The 24,657-nt window shown below is 34.0% G+C and overlaps 2 protein-coding genes across 2 annotated transcripts; both read left to right on the forward strand.

Moving 5' to 3' along the window:
• Positions 1 to 15,141: 15,141 nt before the first annotated feature.
• LOC145619824 (wax ester synthase/diacylglycerol acyltransferase 5-like) lies at positions 15,142 to 19,011 on the forward strand. The gene is made up of 3 exons (XM_081674517.1): positions 15,142 to 15,360; positions 17,798 to 18,397; positions 18,934 to 19,011. The coding sequence occupies exons 1-3, from the start codon at positions 15,142 to 15,144 to the stop codon at positions 19,009 to 19,011; spliced, it is 897 nt and encodes a 298-aa protein (XP_081530643.1).
• A 275-nt stretch (positions 19,012 to 19,286) lies between these two features.
• On the forward strand, positions 19,287 to 20,656 carry LOC145619081 (wax ester synthase/diacylglycerol acyltransferase 7-like). Its single transcript, XM_081673680.1, has 3 exons — positions 19,287 to 19,613; positions 20,204 to 20,341; positions 20,494 to 20,656. Exons 1-3 carry the CDS (start codon positions 19,386 to 19,388, stop codon positions 20,641 to 20,643), a joined length of 516 nt encoding a protein of 171 aa, XP_081529806.1. The 5' UTR covers positions 19,287 to 19,385; the 3' UTR covers positions 20,644 to 20,656.
• Positions 20,657 to 24,657: the final 4,001 nt, after the last annotated feature.

Raw genomic sequence — 24,657 nt, forward strand, 5'->3', positions numbered from 1 at the left:
TAAACAAACATTTTGGAGGGTAAAATGGTCTGTGCACTATTCATAAGAGTCATTTTCTACTTTTTATAAAATAGGGATAAAGTAGGGAAACTTAGTCCCTTTGGTTAACCAATAGAAAAACTTTGACCCTTCATCTTCTTCATTTACTAAGTTTGGCCCTATTCCTATTCACTCCACCTAAGAAAAATAATATTTAGTCAAAATGTGGATTATGCTTCATTTTATTTTTTATTTTTATTTTATATTTGTTAAAGAGGTGTAATAGATTAATTAAGCCTCATATGGCATAATAAGGAGCCCATTAGTAGTGGTACAACTTAAAACAAATGGTTCAAAAACTAAGTTTGGAAACAAATTTTTAAAACATTGCTAAATAGCAACGAAAATAATTTTTTTTCATTGCCTATTTAAAAGCGACATTTTATGCTTCACTTTTTAATAATTAACGGCTACGTGTTTTTTATTATTGCTGTTTAAAACAAATTGTCTTACTAGTTGTTACTAGATGGCATCATATTTTAGTCTTGTTGCCATATAGCAACAAACTATGGCAACTGATATTTTATTTGTATTGATTTAGAAACAAACAAAGACAATGAATTCTTGAATTGTTGCCATTAAAAATAAGTCAACTAAACTATTGTTGCTAGATGATAACGTATGTTTCATTAGTTGCCATTTACCAATTTCATTTAATGACAACGAATTTTTTATTTGTCGCCATTGGTAATACTCTTCTTATTATTTGTTGCTATAATGACATCAAATTCTAGTTTAATGCCATTGGAAACAAGTTGTATTACAGTTTGTTGTCAATTTATATGTAGGTCACATTTATATTTGTTGCCATTGGAGATAATTTACTTATTATTTGTTGCTATAATGATATCAAATAGAGACAAATTTCAATTCCGTCTCTAATTTAGAGACGGAATTTTTATTTCTCCCTAATTTAGAGACAGGTTTTTTTAATTCCGTCTCTAATCTTTCGTTCACTTATTATCAATTATTATGTGCATAGAAGTAACAAATAGTACTTGGTATAACTGGTAAGAGTTTCACCATGTGACTTTGAGGTCATAGGTTCGACTCTTACCAACTGCGATTCTTGTGACTGGAGACACTGAACTCTCTTCACCTTCATCCTTGGTATTAACTCTGTGCAAGCATTAGCTCATCCTTCATACTCCCTCCGTTACTTTTTACTCGCAACTTTGGAGGGAGGAACGGACTCCTAGGCAAAAGATTTTAAGGAGAGATTATAAAGGAAGGGGCATGTGATTAGTATAGTTAAAAAAGGAGGGAAAAGAAGTGGACCCATTTGCAAGTGGGTACATGTGACCTTTTTTTTTTCTCTCTCCCTTTCTCTCTCCTTTCCCTTTCTCTTTACTCATTTGGCTGACAGAATTTTTGGAGGCTAAATGAATTAGCCTCCAAAATTTATTTTGGCTCCAAAATTTTCATGAAATTTTGAAAAGTTTGAAACTGAAATTTAAACACCAAGAAGTAAGGCATAAGCTCCCTTTAAAAGGGCCAACTGATTCATTCCACACCCACAACACCATTAGAGTTTCAAAAGGGTATTGGGGGGGGGGGGAGGGAAATACGAATTGTAGTGTTAAATTACAGACCAGAAATTCTAAACACCAAAGTTTGAAAATTACAAAAGTCATCAACATAATCTAGGATTAGTCCTAATTCCTAATTGCTGAGTTAGTAGTAGCAGCATTAGTGAATTTGTACAGAATTAGGCTCCATTGAAAGCTCTCAAAAAAAGGCAAGTCACCTCCACTTCATCACCTACCATCAAATCTGCAAAAAAAAAAAGGGGGACTCATGGCAGAAATCGAGGATGAATTTTTCAATATTAACCAATTGCTCATGGAGCATATGACAGAGATGGAAGAAAATTCCATGCATTCAGCATCAGGGTCAGGGACAGAATCACAACAATCATCTCAGCAGGAACAAAGTGAAGGCACTCAGACAGGGGACTCAGATACAGAGGAAGAGCAAGACAACAATGCAGCAAACAATGGGAGGCAAAGCAGAGAACTCAGCATTCAACAGAAAAGACAGATAGTAGATGATATTCTACTAAATATGGAAGGTGGCTCACTCCCAAGAGGAATGCTCTCCTCTTTGGCTAGGAAACATCATGTACACAAATCAACTACAACCAGATGGTTTCAAGTAATCAAAAAACACATGCAACTGGGAGAAGTAGTTGATGTCAGAACCAAGAAGCTAGGCAAAACAGGAAGAAAGGCCACTGAATATTCTGATGAGTGGCTTATGTCAGTGCCACTATACAAGAGGACCACAAACATAAGCTATGGGGCAGCTCTGAATGTCAGCCATGTTCTTATTCACAGATTAAAAAAAAGAGGCAAACTCAGGGCAGTTTCAGCAAGTAATCACCCTGCACTAACTGATAATCACAAGATTGCAAGGCTCAAGTGGGTTCTACAACACATACTTCCAGTTCCAAGTGAGGGGGACCCTTCATTCATGGATATGCAACATTACATCCATATTGATGATGAACCCAGAGACAAGGACCTTCTATCTCACACCAAATGAGGAGGTTCCTTACAGAGTACAACAGTCAAAAAGATTTAAATTGAAGGCAATGTTCATGGGTATGGTTGGAAAACCATTATATGCACAAGATGGGACTATGCTCCACTCAAGGAAGTATGGTTTGTTCCCATTTGTGAAGCATGAAAGGGCTAGAAAGAAAAGCAAGAACAGAGAGGCAGGGACAATTGAAACAAAAGCCATTCAAAGTGTGAACAAGGATGCAATTAGGGAAATGATTTTGGACAAAATCATTCCAACAATACATGCAGAATGGCCACCAAAACTGTCCAAAAACATAATCATACAATGGGACAATGCTAGGCCTTACCAAGTTCCAAAAGATGAAGAGTTTTTGGCTGCAACTAAATAAAGCTAATGGGTTCAACATTCAGTTTGTATTCCAACCTGCCCAATCCCCTGACCTAAATGTACTGGATCTTGGGTTATTCAAGGCCATACAATCAATTCAGTACCAATCATTTCCAACTAACTTGGATGAGCTAATTGAGAAGGTGGCTGAGGCATTTGAAATGTTTGATCCAACACTAAACAGATACACTTGGATCACACTTTAGTCATGTATGATTAAAGTGTTGGAAAAGCAAGGTGGAAACAACTTCAATCCACCATACATGGGAAAGGCTAGGCTAGACAGGCAGGGGGCTTTGGAGGATATTTTGAAGGTAGACAAGAAACTGGTAGCTGACACAGTGGAGTATCTCAACACACTGTTTGTCCCAACTACAGGCCCTCAACCACATCATGAAGAGATGGAAGTAGATGCAGATTGATGATGATGCAAGTAGGTGATGAAGACAGAGGTGGGGAGAAGACACAACTTTTTGTAAGTAACAAACAACGTTTTGCAAATGAAGACACAAGTGACAACATACACAAGATCAGAGACTGCCACACATAACCATTTACACTAAAACTAGGCTTTTTATATGTTTTGTAATGGTTAGGTGTCTTTTGTTAAATAGATTGACTAGGCAGTCATGACATGGTATTTCATATGAAGTAGTGCTTTTGTAAAATCAACAGTTTTTTGCCCAAATGAAGTGGAACTATTAACATGATTTAAATGTGCTCATGTATGGCAGGGTCATTCTTAGTTAATTCCATCAGATGGGAATTGATTAACCATATTAGCAACCATAAGTAGGCACCTCAACAACATCTCTTTAAGGGAGAATGTTGGAGCATCCTTCCATTATGGGCTCAAGTCATAAGAGTCCCTTCATCATTTGGAATTTAATTTACACTTTGATGCATAGTACAGGGGGGGGGGGACTCAATGCATCAACAATACAAAAACCTAATGGGACTCAAAGTATTTGTACACAATGCCATGAACACAAGCACACAACAAACCAGAAAACCCAAGTGTCTATTCCACAACCCAACAGGTCATCATCCATACAACACTAACTCTCCAAGTTGCATTCTTATGGACTCAATTTAACAGCCAACCAACAAACATCAAACACATCAACTACAAATCATATCAACCACCAGTAGGGGACTCATAGGGTGAATAATCATTTAAACCACATGACAAACATAATCACACAAACCAGCATCAAAACCATCACTCAAAATTGTCAAACATATGAAATCATGACCACATCTGTCTACTACATCACCAAACAACAACAACAACATGAAAAAGCCTCAAACAGGGCAACAACAACCAACTAATAAACCCAGCAACATCAAAAGGGACTCAGATGCATATGTAAGCAAAAAAGACTCAGAATTAAAACCAAAATCAAGGAATTAGGGTTTAGTAATAGTTACGCTGCAAGATCAAAGATCTGGTGGGAAGTCATGAGGGTGCTTGTCCCTCAAATATGCCATGTAGCAGGGATCCCAGTCACTGTAATCATCCTTCCACACAGATCTGTGCCTCTTTTGCCCACGAGGTGACCCACCACTGTCGAAAGCAGTACCAGCGGTGGCCTTCTTCCCAGAATAAGCCTTTTTAGGGCTTTCCTGCTTCCCATCATCAGCGTTAACCACTTCACCACCAGCAGCAGGGACATCAGCAACCACAACCACCGGATCTAGAGCCACCACCGGCGGATCTGCCTCCACTTCCTCCTTCTCGTCGTCGCTGGAGATATACTCCACCAATTTAGCACCGATCTTCCCCCTCTTGTACCCGGAAAAGGAAGAAGAACACCGCCGTACTAGTTTCATGATTCCAGTACCCCTTTGAGGACGATACCGAGTAACAGTGTTGGAATCTTCCTCAGGGAGTTCAAGGGACTTCAACTCGCGTTTTTTGGAAATCATTTTGTTAGATAACAAGAGGAGGAAGAGAGAAGACAGAGGAAGAGAGCACTGTTAGGGTTTGATAGAGAAGGAGGAAGAGAGAAGAAAGGACGCAGATGAAAGAGAAAGGATGAAAAAAGAGTAGATCTAGGGTTCTTCTGGAGAAATCTCCAGAAGAAAGGAGTTATGGGCACTATGATCGAGGTGAATTGAATGATCTTTATTCAATTCTGGTAGTTGGGGGGGTGGATGATTTCTGATGAAATCCTTATGAAATCAGTTTGGGGTGGGTATTTTTTGGTAGGAATGGTTAGATTAGATTAGTGTTAGTGGATTAGATTAGGAGTTAAATAAGAATAGGTTAGTGGAAATTAGAAAGGGTTTAAAAAAAATAAGGGTAAATTGGTAATTTTGTCATTAAAAACCTACCATAAAAGGAAAGAAATAAAAATGTTGCAAGTAATGTGTAACGGCTAAAAATGGTAAAAGTTGCGAGTAAAAAGTAACGGAGGGAGTATTATGAAACCCCCTTTTCACTTCTGAGAAGAAGTGTAGCAGATGCCAGCTATTTCCACTTCCAAGAAAATGGGGTTATAGGCTGCATCTACTCTGATAAAGAATTGAGATTTAACAAAGGGTTAGGTGAGCTTAAATAAAGGGCTATTAGTTGAAAAATAAATTCATATCAGTGTAGTTAAAATCAGTAAGTTCAAATGAGAAAAATTATAAAGAATCAATAAAAAAAAAGGAAAAAATGGCAAATAATAATACAGCATGTGACCGGTTCTTTTCTAATAATACAACCTTTCGATTATTCTTTAATATTACAACCTTTAGGGGGTGTTGAATTTTAACAGGCAAAAAAACTTTTGGTAACCTATTTCTACAGGTTACCATGCCACGTATCGTTGTTTTATTGGTTTTGTTAATTTCATTTGCTTTTTTTAAATTTATTTAATTTTTACAAAATATAAAATTACTTTTATTATTATTATTAAAAAAAAAAATACCCACACCTGCCACCACCTACACCACCATTCTGCCACCATTCCTTCTCCTCCAGCCTAGAAACCGGCCTGCCGGCGTCAGGCTCACTCACTGTCGCCGACCCATCCTATAACTCCGACCTACCCTACATGTCGCACCACCCATCCAAACGAACCCTAACCCGCAAAAACCGCTACCAACCTCCACCTTCACGATTCACGAATTACAGTTCCGATTCAATCCCTTCCCAACCACCGCAGCCCCGAAACCAGCCCTCCCCTGTTTTATGTCTTTACAAATCCTATTCCCCCACCCACAACCGCCAAAAATTAGCTTAACCCAGAAAACCCAAAACCCAAAGAAACAGATCTTCTGGGTTAAACCTAAAGTCCAAAAAGGGGCTGCAATGGTGGCGGTGTATCGGGGAGGGGGGTTTGGACCAACTGGTGTGCATGGGAGCAGCGACGGATGTGGCTGATATGGTGGTGCGTGTGGGAGCAGCGAAAGAAGTGAGAGGTTCTTGGAGGTGGCCCTGATTGTGTTGTTGTGGTGACAGTGAGGGAGCAAGGTTGTGAGTGAGGTACAGTGCTACTGTTGTTGGTTGGGCGGTGATAGCAGGGGTTGAGCAGGGGAGATGGAGAGGTTATGGAGGCAGGGTGGTGGTTGGGTGGGTGGATTTTTTTAATTAATTTTTATTTTATCTATACAAATTAATTATAAGTTAACTAAATGTTAAAAAATTTTAATTAAATTTTAAAATTATTTTTTAAATTTTTTTTTTATATTTTAAACCAATTACATGACAACACATGTCATGGTAACCGGTTCCACAGGTTACAAGTTTTTTTGGCTGTTAAAATTCAACTCCCCCTAAAGGTTGTAATATTAAAGAATAATCGAAAGGTCATATTATTAGAAAGGAACCGGCCAAAGGTTGTATTATTATTTGCAGTTTTTCCCAAAAAAAAAAAAAATGTACGTGTTTCCTATCTTATGAGCATAGGATTTGTACAAATACTCTACCTATCGATGAATAATAAACAAGTCATTCTATTCTATTTCCTCTCTAATTTGTCACTTTAGGTTTATGGTTAGATTAGTATATCTTTTAGAAATATTGTTTCCTATCTAATGAGCGTAGGTTTTGTATAAATGCTCTACCTATCGATGAATAATAAACAAGTCATTCTATTCTACGGAGTATTTCCTCTCTAATTTGTCATAAAGATATATTCTCTTACTAATATCTTTAACATAAATAAAGATGAATACATTATGCTCCTAATAGGATCAATACAGAAAATATATCACACATATATTTTCCGATATTGATGATATCATATCTCTAACATAGATATAGATAGATGTAACTAGATTAGGGCCCGTGCCATACACGGTATTTACACTACTTTAAATTTGAAAAGCATTGACTTTTTTTTTAATAAGAATATCATGGACAGTATACAGCTACAATATATTTATTAACATATGTTCAACCTGACTAATAAGAAAAACCTAATAAATCATGGAAATTTTGATAATTTTATTGAATGAGGCTAATATTTTTTTCTTATAACATGACATAAACCGGACAGAAAAAAGTGGGTTTGTGTCAAGAGTTTTCAACATATATAATTAAACGGGTCAATTGATCCTTCACGTTTAATGGACCTGGTTAGTGTTGAGGCTTAGCTATCCAACCCATTTAATTTGGACCACGAAATCAACACGAAATGACGACACTCAAACTTAAAATATACAAAGTAAGAGACATGGAAAATATTTTAATATAAATATAGAAAGTATTTGAATTGAAATTATTTCAAATATATGATTTGATAAATATTTTGTACAAATTTTATAGTAAATAGTTTAATGTATTGACAATAAAATAAAAGGAGAGATATTTTTGGAAGGAAAAAACAACACTGGAAATTGACATGTGTAATTTCTGGTATCTGTATTAGTATTATATACAGTGCGTTTTTTGTGCAGCTGGCTGCACGGTGCGGCGGAGTGCCAATTAGTAACCCCTAAAGTAACCCTTAAAGTAACCCCCCAAGTAACCTCACTTAAGTAACCTCTCTGGTAACCCCCCAAGTAATCCCTCAAGTAACCCCCAAAGTAACCCCACTTAAGTAACCCCTTAAGTAACCCTTGACCGTATACCAAGTAACCCCTGACCGGACCTAATAACCCCCTTAGTAACCCCTGACCGGACCTTGTAACCCCTAACCAAGTTAGTAAACCATAATCCTACACCACCTCAAAGCCTTAAACTCCACCACACCACCACCACCTCTCGCACTCACTACCCTAAGCCACAAGCCCCAACGCCACCAACAACCATCAACCACGCCCAGCAACCCACACCACCAACCACCAGCAACCCACACCAATCACGACTAGCAACCAACACAACCAACCACCACCAACCACATGCCCCGACACGCCATGCCACCACCACAAACAAACCCAGATCCAACCGAAACCACACCCAAAAACCACCCTAACCACCAGAAACTACGCGTAGCAACCGCGCCATCACTAACTCCCAAAACCCACCCTAATCTCCACGCCCAACAACCCACACCTAGCCCTAATACGCCACCAGCCCCGACACGCCATGCCACCAGCCCAGCAACCCACACCTATCCCAACAACCCACAACACCCTCAAAACCACCAAAAACCAACACCATCGACGACAAATGAACCATCCACGAAGGCACAGATCAGCGATTATCTCCAACAATGATGCCTTCAATTGAAAATGGTAATTAAAGCTTTGATTATCTCCCACAATGATGATTGGAATTTGTTTGATTATCATCAACGATTGAAAATTTCACTGATTTTGTTTTTTTTAGGAAATTGGAATTTGCTGCAGATTGTTTCTCAAGAAAATGAGAATGAGGAGAGAGAAAGGAGAGAGGAGAGAGAAAGGAGAGAGGAGAGAGAGAAAAAAATAGTGTGCGGCCAGCCACATATAAAACTTTGTGTTCTTATACATATTGATGTCGCCAATTCCATTGAAGAGAGGAATTAAGATCTTACTACTCGTATGATGTGAGTAAAAGAAAAACCGCAAAACTGAGAGAAAAAAGGAAAAAGGGATGTAGCAAGGATAATAAATAAATTAAACAAACGGATAACTTTATTTACAAAGTAACAAAAGGGCTGCTCAATTCTAACCTTCATAGTTCATACCCCCTCTGTATTTTTTTTTTAATTTTACACTTTGCCAGCACATATTGGTTTTTCGACTTAAATAAAATAAGAGGTAAATGGGATATTAGAGTAATAAAATAATTGTAAAATAAATATGTGGGTCGGTTAATTGTTTTTTTAAAAAGGAATAAGACCATGTTTGTTTTACCTTATTTTTGCTTACTGAAATTATTTTTATTGCATCGAAATTATTATTTTCTGAATGAAATTATTTATCTACTTCTCTGTTATATTTATTCTTTAACGTTTTTAATTTTTACTGAATTGTAATTATTTTTACTGGACTGAACTTATTTGTACTGAACTGAAATTATTTTGCAGAACGAAAATTGTTTTTTGCTGAACTGAAATTATTTTTATAGAAAATTATTTTTGTAAGGTGAAGTGAACAGGAACTATATGTTAGGCGAAAGAAATAAAATAAAAGAAAATCTGTCAGAAAGATCATTTTATGTAGGTCTTTTTATTACAAAGGTCCTTTTATACAAAAAAGGTGGCACAAAAGTCATTTTATTAGATTTGGGTTGTGGCGAGGGTCTTGGACTGGATTCCGGCTATTAACTTATTTTTCCAGCCAACAAAATTCACGTGGCCACTTAAAATTCGTTTTTAGATATATTTTCCCCTTTTTTCTAAACCCTAGCTAATATCTTCCTCTTCACCCTTTATGATACATAACATTGTGTTTTGTAGATATACCCTTTTGCAACTAAAATCAAACATATCAACCAGAAATAACAAGTTAACAATTGTAAATAAGAATAACATGAGGGGAAAGCTAGTTGATGACAAGAGAATTAGAATTAGAAACAGAATTAAGGTTACCATCGCAAAGGTTGAAGATGAAGAAATTAGGGTTAAAGAATGGGGGAAATGGGTCAGGAGAAAAAAAAGGGGGAAAAAACGAACTTAAAGTGATCACGTGGAATGCACGGACCGGAAAATATATATATAAAAAAAAGTCATTGATCAGAATCCGGTCAAAGGACCATCGCCACAACCCAAATCCAATAAAAGGACCTTGTAAAATACTCTTTTTTTTTGTTAATGCGTAGTAAAGATTGATGAATAATCTATTAATATGTATTACTCCCTCCGTTTTTAAATACTTGCTCCATTTCTCTTGGACACGCATGCCGATACTAATCTTTAATCACTAATATCTTTAATTATCAATAATTATAATTTCTAACAATTGAAAATTAATAATCTATTCATTGGGATGATTCCAACAAGTACCCACAAGACTATATTTTTTATTATGTATAAATCACAAACATTAGTTAAAATATGAAAAATGAATAGTGCAAAAAATAGAAATGGAGCAATTATTTAAAAACGGAGGGAGTAAAAGATTATAGTAGCTACAGGTCGAGTTATCAATAACTATATACTAAAAGACACACCAGCAATGACACATGTCATTTCCTGGTGTGTCCTTAGTTTTTTTTTTCTTTTTTTTTTGATGAATTCTATTAAGGAAATAAATATTATACAAAAATAAATCCTAATCTTATACGATATAATTATTTAAATTTAAAATATGTGACATATATTTCACACAAATATTTATAGTAATTAAAATAATCTCCTAATCTTATACGATATATTTACTTAAAACAAAAAAGATTTGACATATTTTAATAAAAATATTTGCAGCTATTAAAAAATTATTTTTAACATAATAATTTACAATATATTCAACGATTCATTTTTTTTCTTGATAAAACATCTATAATTATGGATTAACATCCATCATTTTACTACAAGAAGGTATATAACAAATCAATGCTTATAGAAAATTAACAACACATACTCCGTATTTCTATTATCTCTCGATAATCTACATTTACAATAGTTATAATTAGTCAATTATCTATAATCTATCAATTTATACATATACTAAAATAGAGGTGCTTAATTAGTTAATTTACAAAATGACACATATAACTATTTCATTATAAATCTCACTTTTTTCCATTCTTTTATTAAAATAATTTGTGTAACATCACATCCTTAAATCCTTAATACAAAAGTTAGAATATAATATTAAATAGACATTAAAAAACTAATGAAGATCTATTTTATTTGTTAAATTATTTTACTGTATTAATCTTCCTATTAATTAACATATTTTTTCTTACACAAACTAATGGAATTTATTTTTCATTTTAAGTGTTAGTATTGATTAATTTACCGTTATTGTATCTTTGATTATAATACATAATCTTTTGAATTCCGTATTTTTTTATCAAAATTTGACAACAATGTCTTTATTTAATTTTTTTATTTATAAAAAGTTAATTATGATGATAAATTAATAATAATTATTGAAAAATACCGTGCATGGCACGGGAACTAACCTAGTTACATATAAGTCTGTCTCGAGTTATATTCAAATAATTTATTTGTTTGTACTCTTGGAGTCTTGTCAAATAATTTGCCTTCCTTCTTTATTACTCGCAACTACTAAAACCTTCTCCTCCTAATTCTCGTGGCCACTTCATGAAGTATAGAAGTTGGGATGTGGAAATTTCTATAAACGTGTGGTCGTTCAATTGCATGGCAGCAGCCAAGCAATAGCAAGTAAAGTTTTAGTGGTGTGCTAAGCTTCAATCTCTACACATTCCATCAAACTCATTTTTACTATCCGCCAACCAACATAATTAATGCGAAGTCAATATTTGAACTTTCGATTTTCTTAAACATGAAACTAATTTTTTCCAATGATAAACAAGACTTGACACAAAATATTTCCTATCGATGTCTTTCCATACCTAGCAAATTGACACATTCATACTCGTTTATTGGACCATAAATGTTTGATTTGAAATCCAAACTATACTCTAAATCACTGGATTCGATTTGACCCAACCCTATTTGATTATTCAAATTGGAATAATTCGTTTGAAGAGAAAAATTTTGATCACAACTTTTGTTTACAAGAAATTCATTAAACAAAATAACAAGACTACAATCCAAAACACAAAAGACAAGGACAATGCAACTATATTAAGTGAAAAAGACCCAAGAAGGACCAACGCGAGCAAGCTTCATACGAGCCAACTTGTTGGACTCCAAATCAAGAGACGAAGCCGGATGTCGCTTTAAGCCTACACAATCCATCTAACAACCTATAGAAAACTTATTACTTCCTCCGTTTTCTTTTACTTGCAACACTTCTTTAAAAAGGAAATGTCACAATACTTGCAACACACTATAAAAGGAAAATTACTTTAGGAAAAAACTATACTATTTCCCTTATTCAAAGCACATGGCCCACTAAATTACACTCCTAACAACCACTCATCCCATTTTAAAGTGTATTATATCATGTGAACCCCATAATTCTTAAATACCGTGAAAAAATGTGTGTTGCATTTAAAAGAAAACGGAGGAAGTATAACATACCTTACCTAGCGTCTAAGGAAGAAACTGAGAAATAGTCCTTTGTTGGCGATTCAAGCGAGTTGAAACCCTAAGCCTTGATGACAAAGCTAAAAATTGGAATATTGGTTCCTGTAGACTTCCTACAAATCTATCCCTAAGAAGCATCCTCTTCCATCAAACTAACATGAGATGTTGGAGTCATGATCAGCTCTTCTGAAACATGATTTAAAGAATCAATTATAATCAATTCGAAAGAAGCTCACAAGACCTTTTGAGAGGGAACTGCTTAGTTCTTTGAACCAACAAAAGGAGTGACCGAAGAAATCAAGGCCTTTGCTTCCCTAGCTGGATTATCACCTTTGGCATCTCTATCATTCAAAATTTTAGTTTATTAGGGACAACCCAAATCATCATTAATCTAAGTGCATTAATATGCATAAGACGCTGTAAATTAGAGGATGTAATCAGAAGAGAAGAATTGAACCAGATACACAAGATCTAAACATGTGCTTTCGCAAACCATTATCCAGCTTTTACTGACTTTGGAAAGGACACACTTCCCAAATCTTTAGGAACCTTTCATCTGACAATAGCGGAGAAATTCCACTTATAGAGCTTTCGCACACTCCATACCATTCCCATTGGGCAACAAATATGCAATGACCTCCATATTATCACATACTCCTTAATCGGTGCAAATATAGATTTTGGTTTAGCTTTTGAACTCCCTAATGTCTGATATGCAAAAGAGGCACGCACAACCTAAAAGCCTCTCAACCTCCTGTAATTCATTTAACCTTCCAGGCTCCTTGGATCACTATTGACTGCGCATGCCTTGCAAAGGTCGGATTTGGTTGATAAAAGATTGATTAACCGACCCCATAAATGCCAAGGCTCTCCTAATAAAAAAGCCTTTGGTATGACAGGAATCAAATCCAAAACAAACGAACATACTTGTATAACTTAATTACCCTATTAAGTACTTGTAATTTCAAGACATATGCAACCAGATTGAAATTTAAGGCAAAGGCTGAAGACTGAAACATAGGGAAAAAACAAAACTTTTTTAAAAAAATTTCAACCATATATACCATCCATAAGTAAATTGTACTAAAGGATATACTAACACAAATCTTGTTCTAATCATCTCAATGTACAGTTTTAAAATATAAAATTCATATTGCTGATCAAAGATATGGATTAAAAACATTGAAATTAGTCGTCTTATGAACAAACATTAAGGGTTTTTCTAAGCTATACCCCTAAGGTATTTGAGTTTCTAAGGCGTACCCATGCTTTTTCGAGTTTCTAAATCGTGCCCCTCAACTCACTACCATTAATGAATGGTACCCTCGTTAGGACTTCCACGTCACCTACCGTTAACTATAAATTTAATAGAAAGATGATAAAAGGTAAGGAAATGGTAGGAGAGAGAAATCTTAGCCACCGCAACCCTAAGAATGAAAACTGAAGCCACGAAATCACACTCTCAAATAACTTTTAAACAACTAATAAGGGTACATTTTAGTATTGATAAGGAGTTGAAGGGCGCAACTTAGAAACCTGAAAAAGCATGGGTACATCTTAGAAACTCGAATACCTTAGGGGTATAGCTTAGAAAAACCCAAACATTAATTAGCAATGTGTTTTAATTTGGAAACAAGTTTGATTTAATGTAAGGTATGATTCATGAGTATAAGTGATCACATATTCACATGATCAAAAGTTCTTACTTTTAAAATGACTCATTGTAAAAAAGGTTAAGGGTTGGTGACATTATGGAGAGTTTGCAGTTAAACTTCATAAAGTTTGTGTTCGGAGGTTAAAGTGAGGTGTACTACTTGCTGTATCATGTTTGCTAATAATTAATGTCTCAAATTATCAATAAGTAAAACATTGCATATAGTGGATATTAATCAAATATACATCAAAACAATCCAAATTTAAAAAATCACATGACTATATTTTGTTGTAATTAATATCATAAAACCTAATATAATACAATTTGTGAATAAGCGCATCAAATAATCAATTGCAAAACGTGTCAACTAAAATAGATCAGAGATTCGTTCGGTGATACTCAATCTTTTAAGCTCTGATGGAGAGGTTCTAAGTAGTCATTGTCACCTGTGAATGATGCCTATGATGGTATATATATGGTGATCGGTAATCCGTAATTCGGTTTTGAGACCATTTTAAGCTTGAGGGGAGGACAAACAAGGTAATTAACGGATTGTTACATTGATAATCAACTAATAACGTGTAAGTCACGACACATTCTTGTCATGATCATCCGTGATATGAATATTCCTAAAATCCTTACACAAATTAAGGCGATCAATTACTAAATTCTCTTTCAACCATGAATTCTCATTTAATACAATGAAGTTTCCCAGCAAACTTCTCCAAAATGTCACCAAAGTTTATTACAAAAAATGTACGGAGTAATACAGGACCATTCCAAAAACGTTTATTACAACTAACGTTTTTTTTGTTTTCTTCAGGATTATCATATCATACGTGTACTTGTCAACAATCCAAGGTTTGCTACTTATTACGCATTTACGCACTTTAGCTAGCGTTTTGAAGTATCTATAAATAGGGATCATTTGCTCAACCTTTCTGAAAATATAAAATTAAATAATTGTTGTAGTTTATTGCATACTTTAAAAAAATGGATTACTCAAAATTGAGGGTTAATACCAAAGTTAAGAACGAGAGCTTAGAGTTGGATGAACCAGTAAGTCCAACTACTGAATACTTTTTGAGTGAGGTGGTAACACTCTACATTCTTGGTTTTATGGAGTTGGAAATTCCTGTTGATTTTTTAACCATCTTTGCTTTCATCAAGGATGTCTTCGCTAACGCTCATCCCCGTTTCTCTTCTATTGTGGTAGTTTTTTCGCTCTACCTCTATCTCTCTATCATCATTCTATTATATTTTACGTTCATAATGTGTGACAAATAAACAACGTATATATTCAATCATTGATATATTTAATTATTCACATATATTGAGATGATTGTATAAAGATCAAAATAATTATTTTTCATTCCAAATAAAGCAAAAAAATAAAAATAAATATAAATAAAAAAAGTGAAAGAGATTGTGTACGTATATGAATAGTTTTAAAGTTAAAATGTGACAACAAATGAAAAAAAATGTACAATTTAACTTCATAATGTGGTGGCTATATATTGTTTGTGGTGACTTATTTTCACTTATTTTAGGTGTAATAAGTTCAGATAAATTCAATTTAGGGAAAATAAGTTCTAATAAGGGTTGCCCAAATACAAATTACAATTAAAATAAGTTTTAATAAGGTCTAATAAGTGCAAATAAGTAAAAATCAAGTGAATAGAATACACCCTAAATAAAGGTCTAATAAGTTCACTTCAGATACGGTCAGGTCTAATAAGGTGAAGATAACACACCCTCAATATGATTTGAATTTGGTGACTAACTTTGTTCATTAATACGTTTTATATCTAATTACAAGTTTAAAAAAAAAAAAAAAGTAATAATTTATAATTAAGTATATGTACAATCGAATTTAACAGAATCTTACATAATAATAATGTTTGTCTTTGGTATACACTATAATTTAATGTCAATTCTATAGAGTGTATAAATTAAATTGTTACAAGTAAGCAAGGGATGTTGTAACTACTACATTAACTAAAATAGCTTTTTAAATAAACAAGAAATATTATAGGAAGCTTTAAAAAAGAACAAAAACAAATTCCTGTGATTTAGACATTTAGGGTCTGTTCACATTTACTTAATTTCAGTTCAGTTCAGTTCTAATCAGTTCAGTTCAGCTCCAATCAGTTCAGTTCAGTTCAATTCAGCTCTTAATATCCCTCTCTCATAAAATATTCATTTTAGCTCAGTTCAGTTCAGTTCAACTCCAATCAGTTCAGTTCAGCTCGGCTCCAATCAGTTCAGTTCAGTTCAGCTTAGTTCAGTAAATGTGAACAGACCCTTAGTCCTATGTTATTTCTTGATTTCTTCTAGTATAGTTTTATGCAAAATAAATGCACGTTATTAGGTAGGTAGCATAAACCTTGCTTAGAGCATTTAGCCCCAAGTCTTAAGACTTAGGATGACATCATCATTTTGAGTCTTAAGATTTATACTGAAAACTTTTCCCAATTTTCTTCAAAAATCTCAAGCAAGTCTCAAGTTGAGTCTTGAAATTTCAACACTCAACTTAACACTTGAGATTGGGACCCACTTCACCCACTTTATTTTTATTTTTATTATCCTTTTTTTTTACACTTTTCTACATATAATATGTTACATATAATATGTCAAATATTTAAGTCTTAGGGCTAAAGTGATAAATTTGTGTAAGTCTTAATGAGCCTTAACAAGAATTTGATGACATCATTTTCAATGGGGACCACAAAAAATGATGTCACATCCAAGTTTTAAGACTTGGGGCTAAACTTGTTCTTATACTTCGTATTTATTTGAGTGGTCTACCATAGTATATTTATATGGTTAAGCTACTCTCGTAGCTACGTAGGTAACATTATTCATTTAATTACTCAACACTAACATGCAAAGAGGGGGAAAATTTAATGTAATTAGTCTAGAATCTAGATTTGAATTAAATTTGGTTTCAAAAAAAAAAAGGTTTGTATTACAGTTAAGGAAAATTTATAAGGTCCTTCTAAGTAGACCTTTTTGTGATAAAGGCCCTTTTATAAAAAAGGTGGCACAAAAGGTCCTTATATCATGTTTGGGTTGTGAGGAGGGCCCTTTGACAATTTTTCAAAGTTGACTTTTTTTATTTTCCGGCCAAAAAAAGTCACATCTAAGTTCCCTTTTTTCTTCCTCCTCTTTTCTCTTGTTATCCCCTTTTTTCCCCTATTAAACCCTAAATTCTAAAAACAATTAACACCAAAACTTTAATTGTAATCCAATAAATTAAAATTCAAGGCTATTCAAAGTAATTCAAGGCTAATCCTCCCCACAATGAGAGAAAACCGGGAAAAAAGGAAACTAATAAGTCACGTGCTTTACACGTGACTTTTTTTGGCCGAAAAATCAAAAAGTCAACGCCGGAAAATGGTCAAAGGACCCTCCTAACGACCCAAACATGATATAAGGATCTTTTGTGCCACCTTTTTTTATAAAAGGGCCTTTGTAATAAAAAAAATCTACTTTAAAGGACCTTCCTTACGAATTTTCTGTTAATTGGAAAATAGAAAAGTCAAAAGAAAGTCATACTTTATATAAAACTAACTTAATTGTATGTAGGTTTTTTTCCTAAATATGCTTGTTAATGTGTGATTTTAATAATATATATTGTTCTTGCCAGATTGAAGATCGAAAGGGGAAGAAAATGTGGAAGAAAGCAGAAGTGAATGTGGAAGATCATATTAAAGTACCAAATTTCCCAGAAGATTTATCCGCTGAAAGTTATAAGGACCATTATGATGATTACATATCATCTATAACTACTTCACAACTTCCACAACATAAACCTTTATGGCAAATTCACATTATCAACAACCCAAAACATATCGATGCAAAAGGAATTCTCGTATTCAAAGTTCATCATGCAATTGGTGATGGTACTTCTATGATGGGAGTTTTTCTCTCTTGTGTTAAACGTGTCGATGATCCTACGCTACCTTGTACTTTCCCTTCAAAAAGTACTTCGACTACCATTCAAAGGAAGATGTCTAACATGAATCAAATTGTGATGAACATGTTCAGTATTGTTCCCAAATTTATAACTCCTATCATCTATTCATTGTATGATTTTGGACAAGCTGTTGGATCGATATTTATTGAAGATGATCAAACCCCAATAAGGTCGGGAAATATAGACACCAGTCTTCCAGGTTCAACTAGGGTTTGCTCAATGACTTTTTCTCTTGATGATGTCAAAAGAATTAAGACACTTCTTGGAGTGGTAAGATATATAGCTTGTTATTAAATTTTATTCCTTTTTTTTTTTGGACATTTTGTGAAAAACTACCTTATAAAACATTTTTTTTGCGAGAAACTACCTAATAAAAAAAATGTTGTAAGAAACTACCTTATAAATGGGTAAATGTTGTAAGAGACTACCCATGGTCAAAAAGTCATCGTTGACTTTTATTTTCCGGCTTTGATCACGTGACGTGCCAATTAAGAAAAAAGGAGGGAAGGGTGAATTAAAAGTCACGTGATCGACACGTGATGTGGTCAACGCCGAAAAATGAAAGTCAACAGTGACTTTCCGACCAATGGTAGTCTCTTACAACATTTACTCTTTTATAAGGTAGTTTCTTACAACATTTTTTTTATTAGGTAGTTTTTCGCAAAAAAAGTGCTTTATAAGGTAGTTTTTCACAAAATGTCCTTTTTTTTTTATGTTTTCTTTTAAGTATATATTTATTGATCGCGAATAATTAACACTTTATTTATATAACTCCCTGGTTTATGTATTGTGGTTTTGTGAAATAGACTGTGAATGATATCATTGTTGGGATCAGTGGCGGAGCCAGAAATTTTAAACCGGGGGGACAAATAGACATCGCATAATTTGAAAAAAATCTTTGGGAAAAGTAGTGCTCAAACGAATCGATGACACAAATAGCTATTAAATAGTTAAAGTTTTACAACAAAAAAATAAATTAAAAAAAAGTGGGGGATACTATTGGTGAGGATAAGGCTCTAAAATCAACACTTCAACCACTGCACCATCTTCATTCATATGTTATACTATTGCACACAAATATATTTATAAGCTATTATTATTTTAAAGTGGGGGGACAGCTGTCCCCCCTTGTACCCTGCTAGCTCCGCCTCTGGTTGGGATAATCTTTCTTGGAACTCAATTGTACATTCGAGAAAAAGACCCAGGACAACTAAAGAAAAAACAATCGACAGCTTCAATATTTGTCAACGTAAGGAGTATGAAGGGAAATTTTAGCGCGGAAGAGATGCGCAAAGGAAAGTTATTTGGAAATAGAATTACAAATATTGAAGTACCATTCCCAAATTTGGAGGATGATGATCTTATAAAGCCACTCCTATTTATCAAGAAAGCACACAATATTATCAAAAGGAAGAGGAATGGTGCACTTGGTCTCCATCTCATGGCTAGTCTGCTTGAGGTTATAAGGACAATTGGAGGCCTTAAGGTTTGTATATTAAAATTACATACAATTACATACTCCCTCAGTTTCATATTGTTTGTAATATGATTTCACGTTTTGTGAGATTGTTTTGAGTTAAATGTTGCAAACAATAAGGAACAGATCGAGTGAGTTAAAATGAAAAATATATAGTAAAGTTTGATATTTTGCATAGACAAACACAAGTTTGAATGTCAAATTTTAGTAGCCATTATAAGAAAACAGAGAATTAAAAAGGTTTTATTACAATGGTTGAGAGTGAGGGATAGTTCAACTACTCAAGTGGTTAGTCTTTCTTTCCCAATTTTAGGGGATCTTGAGATCAATTCTCACCATCCGCCCTTGTGACTCTCTCAACACCAAATTTTTTTTTTTAATATATATATATATATATATATATATATATATATATATATATATATATATATATATATATATATATATATATATATATATATATATATATATAAATATGTATGTATGTATGTATGTATGTATGTATAATTTTTTTTTAGGAAAAAATTATTACAATGTTTAAATAAAATGAACATGGACCAAAGGTAAAGAGTAACATAAATATTCACCTTAATTTGTAGGCTGCTGCACGAACACTTGAACGAAGATGGAAGAATTGTAGCTTTGCAATCACGAATATGATTGGGCCAACTGACCAAGTTAGTTATGCAAACCACCCTGTCAATGGCTTTTACTTCGTACCAACTGGAATTAATATGGTAAGATCGATAATTTGTGCATCTCATTATTTGATTACCAAAATTATCTATGTTTTACAGTTTTATTTTTTAACTTTTGGGACAATATTGATTACTCTATTTATTATTTAATCTCAAAAATTAACATATACTTTCTCATGATCTCAATACAGAGTTTAATAGTGTTCGTGCTGACCTATATGGATAATATAAGGCTTGGTTTTGTTGTTGAGAACGGCTTCATTGATCCCCAAAAGTTTATGCCATGTGTGGAAAAGGTGTTTCAATTACTTTCCGAAGCTGCAACAGCTACGTCAAATTAAAATTATGAATATGTTTTTTATAGATACACTAGTAGAAAAATTGAAAAATGCACCGCTAATTGGCCACCGGTTCAACCCAAACCCGTGGCAATAATAATGGGCGGGATGAGGCCAACCGGTATTGCCACCGGTTCAAACCAAACCCGTGGCAATAATAATAAGGCCACCGGTTTTGAACCGGTGGCAATAGCCATTTTAATTAATAATAAAAAAAAAACGCCCCCCCTTATAAACCCCAAACCCTACCTCATCATCCCTCAGCTCAGCCGCGCTTTCTCATTCTCTCTCCTGCTCTCCCCTTTTCCTCTTTCTCTCTCCTGCTCTCCCCTCTCTTCTTTCTCTTTCACTTCGATCTCCTTCATCGATCTGCTCTCTTCCTTCTCTTTCTCATTTTCTCCTTCTCTTTCTAATCTCTCCTGCATCCTCCTTCATCCTCTCTCCTCCGTTCTCCTCCTGCATTCATCTCTTTCTAATCTCTCCTTCATCCTCTCTCCTCTGTTCTCCTCCTGCATCCTCCTGCCCATTACCCACGAAATCGCCACCACCACCACGCCACCACCACACCAGCAACACCAACATCAACAACACCGACAGATCTACATCATCAATAGCAATTTACGCCCTTTTTCGCAGTTTCTGGGTGTGATGTTTTGAGGTTAGGGTTTCTAGGTTTAATTGATTTTATAAATTGTAATTGCTATGTTTAATTGATTTTGGAATTTTCTGAGTTTATGGGTTTAATTGATGAGTGTTTATGGGTCTATGTTTCTGGGTTTAATTTTATTATTCGAGGGTTTCAGAGTTTATGTTAAATACGAAATTGCATGAGTGTTCTGTTGAAATTGCATGTGTTTTTTGAGGTTTAATTATGCGTTTATAATCAATTTGGGATTTTAATTCGTTTTTCCTCAATTTTTCTGGGTTTAAGTTGTTTTTAATTCGGTTTTCTAAAATTATTTCTGGGATTTTATTTTCATTTTTGTTTATTTTTTTTTTCGGGGTTTTCTCCTAGGTATTACTAGTTGTAGATTTTTTGGGTTTTCAGTTGTTTTTGTTTTTATTTTTGTGGATTTTTTTTTCCTGGGTTTTTGCATTTTTGTGGGTGTTTGTTTTAATCGAATTTTTTTTTTTGTTTTGATTGATGCAGGGAATATTATTGATTTAGATCTTAAATGGAATCGAAGAATCAAGATGAAGGAATATTGTTTTTATATTGTAATTTTTTTTATTTATATTCGATTTTAGTTTTGTGTAATTTGATTAATTTAGATCTTCTAAATTGGAATTGTTGTACGAGGAATTTATTTGTATTTATTAATTTAGTTTTTCACTCTTAAAAAGTATACAATTACTTGCATATTCATGAATATATGTGTTTTTATTTATATTATACATATAAATATGTTTCTGCCACATTTTAAGTGAAAAAAATGCAAAAAAAAAAAAATTTTTTTTTTCTTTTTTAAGGGCTTTATTGCCACCGGTTAACCGGTGGCAATACTCATTAATACACAATAAAAAAAAAAGCGGGAAAGGTTATTGCCACCGGTTAACTGGTGGCTATTCTTGTTTTTGCCACCGGTTTTGAACCGGTGGCCTTTTGTGCTAGGTTTTGCCACCCCCCCACTGGCCAGCGGTTCAAAATCGGTGGCAAAGGGGGGTTTTGAACCGGTGGCCAACCCTATTTTTCGCCTAGTGATATTAGAATATAAAAAACTCTATCTCTACTCTAAAGTTTTAGATTCTTTCTTTAGGAAAATTGGCTTAAAATAATACCAACTATCAGCGGTGTGTGCAAAATAATACGAACTCAACTATTTGCTATTAGCGGTACCACCTTTTATACTATATGTGCAAAATAGTATGACGTTCACCGAAAAAGTATTTCGAGCAATATTTCGTCTATTTTTATTATTATTTTATATTATTTTAATTAATTTTCTGTTTTCTTTTCAAAATACATTATGTTAACAATTTTCTTCTAAATTTTTGTTTGGCTTTTTTTTTTTAACTTGTCAATATGTTTTTAATTTTTTTTTCAAAATAGCTTTGGTAATTTCTACTATCACACGATAGTACATACGTTATTTAAATGCATTATTATCCTGAAAAGATTAGTTTCAAAAATCCAAAATTCCCCAAATTCACCAACCAAAACAATGTAGGGGGATTTTTTGTTTTTTAAACTAATTATATCAAAATAATATTGTATTTAAATACCCTACTTACTGTTAGGTGGTAATGTGGTATTAGAAATTACGTACTATAGATATTTTGAAAAAAAATTAAATACATTGACAATTAAAAAAAAAGTAACAAAGAAGTATGGATTTTGACAAGAAAAAACAGAATATTAATAACAAAATTAAAGATAATAATAATAATAATAATAATAATAATAATAATAATAATAATAATAATAATAATAATAATAATAATAATAATAATAATAATAATAATTTCTTTCAAAAAAAAATTAATAATAATAATAATAAATATAGATGGAATATTTTTCAGGATACTTTTCCGGTGACCGGCGTATTATTTTCCACATATATTCATAAAGGTGGTACCGCTAGCAGCAAATAGTTGAGTTCGTATTATTTTGCACACACCGTTGATAGTTGGTATTATTTTAAGCCAAATTTCATTTTCTTTATTGTACTCAATTGGTTTAAGTTTTTCATGTACCCACCAATAATAAATATGAACGAGATCATAAATAATTTATAAGTAGAAAGTTTGTGTATAACTAATATTTTACAGACTTATATATTTTTTTTTTGGATGCAAACGAGGGGCTAGGCCCCGGGAAATAAAAAAAATAAAACTAAACAGAAATTAAACGTGGCCAAGCCACACCAACAATATCATCATGTAAAATACGTCCTAGCTCGGTTGGAGGGAATTGAATCAACTCGATATTATTGTTGTGGGTGACCCCATGATTTGCTACCCAATCCGCTGCTCGATTTGCTTCTCGGTAGATATGAATGACTTGAACTTGCCAGGTGTTATCCTTGATGAGCTGCTTGCAGTGGCGTATAATATGATAACCTTGGCCTTGGTGAATTTCTTCGTTGTTCATTGCTGTGACAACAAACTGACTATCTACTTGTACCTGGAGCTTAGTAGCATTCATCCTCTTTGCTAACTCTAGACCATACTCAATCGCCTTTAGTTCAGCCATAAACGCATCACAATTCCCATTTTTAAGAGCAAAAGCATGAAGCATTTTACCAGTGTGATCTCGAACTAATCCTCCACTACCTGCTGGGCCTGGTGCCCCTTTGGCCGCACCATCCGTGTTCAAAGCTAGCCAGCCAATTCAATGGGTGGTGCCATCCAACGAATAAGTGTCTCATTTCTTTGACCTTGTTGCTGTGACGAAGAGGTAGCATCTTCACCCAGAACACGCCACACTTCTTCGAAACGCGCTAGAAGAAATTGATTTATATCAATAGGAATCTCATGAGGTTTATCAAATACTACATTGTTCCTCCACCTCCAAATCCACCATATAGAGATAATGAAGTAAGTCGGTCAAATCTCTAAAGATAAATTGCTTCTAGTCTGAATTTTAATGTTGCGTCCTATCCAATTTTGCAAAGATCCTTGAAAGAAACTTGGGGCTAGAGCTGGACCTCCCACCTGTCTCCACACTTCCCTTGCTGCCTGGCAGTCACGAAGAGCATGTAGAGTAGTCTCCTTGAATTTGTTACAAGTTTAACACCATGGAGAGTTAGTAAGGTTGCGCTTCACCCTATTTGCATTAGTCATAATGCGATCATGCATAGCTAACCAAAGGAAGACTTTAGCTCGCTGCTGCACTCTCAATTTCGAAATTAATTTCCATGTACCATCATCACCAATATCATCGTCTCTTCTAATGATGCGCATAGCAGAGTTGATGGAGAATTTACCTTTTGTTCCATTACCCCAATAGAGTCTATCCCCCATATCATTGTCTTTACGCAAAGCATGAGCTTCAATTAATCTTAGAACATCATCAGG

Source organism: Chenopodium album, chromosome 27 (assembly GCF_948465745.1).
Source record: "Chenopodium album chromosome 27, dcCheAlbu1.1, whole genome shotgun sequence".
NCBI lineage: Eukaryota > Viridiplantae > Streptophyta > Magnoliopsida > Caryophyllales > Amaranthaceae > Chenopodium > Chenopodium album.

What these genes read in the sequence shown, in the direction of transcription:
- LOC145619081 (XM_081673680.1), top strand. Translation starts at nt 19,386, where the DNA reads ATGAAGGGAAATTTTAGCGCGGAAGAGATGCGCAAAGGAAAGTTATTT. An exon ending in GGACAATTGGAGGCCTTAAG is followed by an intron (nt 19,614 to 20,203) that starts GTTTGTATATTA and finishes CTTAATTTGTAG; the next exon opens with GCTGCTGCACGAACACTTGA. An exon ending in TACCAACTGGAATTAATATG is followed by an intron (nt 20,342 to 20,493) that starts GTAAGATCGATA and finishes ATCTCAATACAG; the next exon opens with AGTTTAATAGTGTTCGTGCT.
- LOC145619824 (XM_081674517.1), top strand. Translation starts at nt 15,142, where the DNA reads ATGGATTACTCAAAATTGAGGGTTAATACCAAAGTTAAGAACGAGAGC. An exon ending in CCCGTTTCTCTTCTATTGTG is followed by an intron (nt 15,361 to 17,797) that starts GTAGTTTTTTCG and finishes TGTTCTTGCCAG; the next exon opens with ATTGAAGATCGAAAGGGGAA. An exon ending in TTAAGACACTTCTTGGAGTG is followed by an intron (nt 18,398 to 18,933) that starts GTAAGATATATA and finishes TTTGTGAAATAG; the next exon opens with ACTGTGAATGATATCATTGT.